Below are 4572 nucleotides of genomic sequence, written 5' to 3'. Positions count from 1 at the left end.
GTTGTCTAATGTCCCACAATCCTTGTATTCGTTAACTATGGTTTCCACTCTATCTCTTCATCTATATAACGAAGTAGTAATATTAATAGTACTTAACATTTAATGTGATGGTTAGCTTCTAATGTGTTAAGTAATCAGGTCGTTTCTTATGGTCATTTGTCCCATGCGTATACATGTTAGAATAATAACATCGAATTAAATAATTAATTAAGTTTTCGGGTTCGGCTATACCTCTCCGTGGACCATGCTTGACTTACTGTTGTCCAACTTGGACTTGGTTGAGTATATTTGACCATGGTTGATCCCGACCCAAACACCAGCGTGAGAATTGTTAGATCAGATTTATAGATTAGGGATCTTGATGATATGAATGTTCGTATATCGAATTGGTAAATCTTGCAGGAATGTTACAGCAATGTATATATACATGTAGGCAGATTATGATAACCGCCCATATCTATGTTATCTATCTATATTATAAAAAACAGAAAATAATGTTACATATTAACCTAGCATAAATATTATATCTAGCTTATAACTATAATACTTCTAATATTCCCTCCCGTAAGCTAGATTGGATTCACATGCAGCAGCTCTTTGATTCGCTTGAAGTCTCTCGGCTGTAATGTTGTAGTAAGAATATCTGCAATTTGCTCCTTCGTTGAACAAAAAACAAACTTCAACTTCATCGTTTTTTATTAGATCTCGAATGAAGTGATATTTAACCCTAATGTGTTTAATTTTCCCATGATAAACCGGATCCTTGGACAGGCATATTGTTGACTTGTTATCACAATAAATAGTTGGAGGGCAGTTCATATTTATACGTAGTTCATTAAGTATTCCCTTTAACCAAAGTGCTTGACATCTAGCCATTGATAGTGCTATATATTCTGCTTCGGTTGAAGATCATGCAACTACCTTCTGTTTCTTCGATTGCCAGGCAACTGCTCCAGATCCTAGGTTGAAAATATACCCGGACGTGCTTTTACTATCTTCTATATTTCCTGCATAGTCACTATCACTATATCCCACTAGTTTTCCTTTACTTCCTTTGGAGTAGATTATCCCATGATCTATCGTTCCTTTTATATATTTTAAAATTCTTTTACCGGCTTCCCAGTGACTTTTCCTTGGTCTTTCCATGAACCGACTGACTTTAATTACTGCGAACATAATGTCAGGACGAGTATTTGTAAGGTACATCAGGCTTCCCACAAGACTCATGTACATATTTTGATTTATTTCTTCTTCGGGATCATTTTTAGTTAATCGTTGACCATATTCCATTGGTGTAGAGATTGTATTGCAATTTTCCATCTTAAACCTCTTGAGTAATCCTTTTGCATATCTCTATTGAGACACTAGAATATTACCATTTTCATACTTAACCTCCATACCCAGGAAGTAATGTAGTGTCCCTAAGTCTGTCATTTCAAATTCATGTCTCAATGATGTTTTCAGTTGATTTATCCATTCTAATGAGTCACTTGCTATGATAAGGTCATCAACATAGAGCCACACCATCATCTTTGAACTTTCTGTGTTTTTTATGAACAAGGTGTGTTCATATACACATTTCTTAAACCCGCTCGATTTGAAAAATTCATCTATTCTACTATACCATGCTCTTGGAGCTTGTTTTAGCCCATATAGAGCCTTTTTTAGATGACATACCTTATGTTCTTCCCCTGATTTAATATATCCTTCTGGTTGCTCAGTGTAGACTTGCTCATTCAGGTTACCATTTAGAAACACTGTTTTTACATCCATTTGATGTAAGTACCAGTTATGGCGAGCCGCTAATGCTAAGATTAGTCTGACAGTGTCAAACCGAATCACTGGTGCAAATACGTCAAGATAGTCGATGCCATATTTTTTATTGTAACCCTTTGCCACTAAACGTGCTTTGTACTTGCTCACAATTCCATATTCATCATACTTAGTCTTAAAAATCCATTTCACGCCTATTGGTTTTTGATTCTTGGGTGGCTCTACTAGTTCCCAGGTTTCATTTCGATATATTGATTCAATTTCCCTATCCATTGCTTCCCTCCATTTTCTTTCTCTATGGGCTTCCCCATATGATGTTGGATCGGCATCCGCATATAACATGAAATTTGCTGCATCTTCTGTTGCCAGTTGTGCATTATACAAGTCATCCACTTGTTCTTTTGTAAATTCCTGTGTTTCTTCATATATGCTTGAGATATCCCTTGTTCTTAATACTTCATTCTCTGATGAAGAGGAAGTTGAGTCTTCCTCTTCTCGGCCATTGCTATGATTTTCGTCCCCTTGTTCCTCGATTGATTCATTCAGGTCTGCAGCTTGTTCATTCCGTGACTCATTCAGATCCACAGTGTGAGCGTCAGCGACTTGTTGACTTTCTTCGGCAGCTGATATGTTGCTTATCTCACTTGTCCTTTCATCAGTCTCATCATTGTTGGGATGATTCATATGTAAACTTGAGTCTTTTGCATTTCCTTGAGAGCTTTCCCAGACTTGACTTTCATCGAAATATACATCTCGACTAACAGTGATCTTGTTTGTTATTGGATTGTGAAGCTTATAACTTGCTATGTTCACTATATCCTATCATTATTGCCTTCTCCGTCTTGTCATCTAATTTTCCTCTATGCTGCTTGGGTACATGAGCGTATGCCACACTTCCAAATATCCTTAGATGAGATACATCGGGTTTCCTTCCGCTCCATGCTTCTTGTGGTGTCATGTGTTGTATACCTTTGGTTGTTGCCCGATTCAAGAGATATGTGGCACATGCCACCGCTTCAGCCCAGTAAATGTGTGACATTTGTTTCATCTTTAACATACTCCTGCTAAGTTCGATGAGTGTTCTGTTTTTCCGTTCTGTAGCCCCATTTTGTTGCGGTGTATAACTCGTGGTGCGTTGGTGACGAATTCCATTTTTTTTTTTGAGAAAGCTTTGGAAGTCATGACTGCAATATTCTCCTCTTCTATCAGTACGTAATGCTTTTATTTTACAAGCAGCTTGATTTTCTACTAAGCTCTTGAATATCTTGAAGTAGACTAAGGCATCAGCTTTTAACTTCAAAAAATAAACCCAAGTTTTTCTTGAGAAGTCATCTATAAAGGTTATAAAATATTTACAACCTCCAATAGATGTCGTTCTCATTGGGCTGCATATATCTGAATGCACAAGTTATAGAGGCTTGTCTGCATGCCATGTGGTTTGTTTTGGAATGGATTTTCTTGCATGTTTTCCAAATAAACATCCTTCGCATGTACTTTGAGGAGACTTGGAACTTATCTTAGGCAGTCCTGTTACTACTTCCTTTGTTCCCATATTATGGAATGTTTCAAAGCTGATATGTCCGTATCTTTTGTGCCACGGCAGAGATGGTTCTTGAATCATCATGTTGTATACCCGTGTTGATATGTCCGTATTTCGGTCATTTTAAAGATTATAAAAGAGGTTTCTGAGTTCTACGGGAAATCTGAGTTTTCCAAACAGTTTATAAAGTCCAAAATACTCTATTTATTATTTAACATCAGTAGCAACTGGAATCGGGTCAAAATACCTTGTAGAACTCAAGTTATGCTCGAAAAGCGTATATTCAGTATTTACCGAACCGATGCCATAACCGCAGGTTATGAGCAGGTTAAAAATAATTAAAAATCTTTAAAAATTCCAAAATATTATTTTACATCAGTGTGTAAAAGGTTTGGTGCCGAAATTTGGGTTTAGATAGGCTTTATGCTAAATGCGCCGTTTAATTACTAAAGTTTTCGTAATTGCGCTATTTAGCATAACTCCTATTCTGGACCTCAGATTGATGTGAAATTTTAGGGACATGCTTAGAAATCAGTAACTAAGGTTATTGTCCTTTCACGTGTCCAAAATTCTCGTTTTAAAGTAAAAAGGGCGTTACGGTCAACTTTTAAGCATTTAACGGAAATGTGTTAAAGACTCGGACAAACAACGAACCGGTCACAGAGGGTTATACCATCATGTAACCTGGTCCTAAGAGAGTCCTAAGGCATATCTAAATCATACCAAAACGGGTCAGAACTGAAGTCAAAGCAAAAGTCAAATTTTTGCGACTTTCGGTTCCGAACCGGGTCAAAACAGAAAAACGGTCGGATCAAACAAGCTTAGTGTCACACCCCCAAAATCCACACGCGGAGTACCACCGCTTGGAGGCGTGACATGACCAGGATCAAGCCACCAATCATATTGAACATAGCATATAATAAATAAAGTAGTTCATAAAAATCCAACCCAATACAATTGATGTTCAAACCAAACGTAGTTTTAGTAGCGGAAGCATAATATGAAAACCCAAAGTATGTAATAAGTTCAAGTGTTATAAAGTTTAACATGGCATCCACGATCCATGCTCCACAACGACCTGCTCCTCCCTGTGCAAGCTCCATATGTACCTAAGGTCCTGCAAGGTATGCAGCAGAGAGTCAACAACTAGTTGAGCGAGTTCACAGAAAGTAAGTACGTAATGGTAATTCGTATGTTCATTAATGGGGGCTTCCCATGTATGTATGTACTAATAGTGGGGGATTCCCATGATTATATTT

At 37.3% G+C, this 4572-nt stretch overlaps 1 protein-coding gene across 1 annotated transcript; it reads right to left on the bottom strand.

The window, feature by feature from the left end:
- Positions 1–909: 909 nt before the first annotated feature.
- On the bottom strand, positions 910–1290 carry LOC118481744 (secreted RxLR effector protein 161-like). The gene has a single exon (XM_035976964.1). The coding sequence runs from the start codon at positions 1288–1290 to the stop codon at positions 910–912; it is 381 nt and encodes a 126-aa protein (XP_035832857.1).
- Between the last annotated feature and the right edge of the window lie 3282 nt (positions 1291–4572).

The sequence above is a fragment of the Helianthus annuus genome, chromosome 9 (assembly GCF_002127325.2).
Source record: "Helianthus annuus cultivar XRQ/B chromosome 9, HanXRQr2.0-SUNRISE, whole genome shotgun sequence".
NCBI lineage: Eukaryota > Viridiplantae > Streptophyta > Magnoliopsida > Asterales > Asteraceae > Helianthus > Helianthus annuus.
This window is presented reverse-complemented; position numbering and strand designations above follow the sequence as displayed.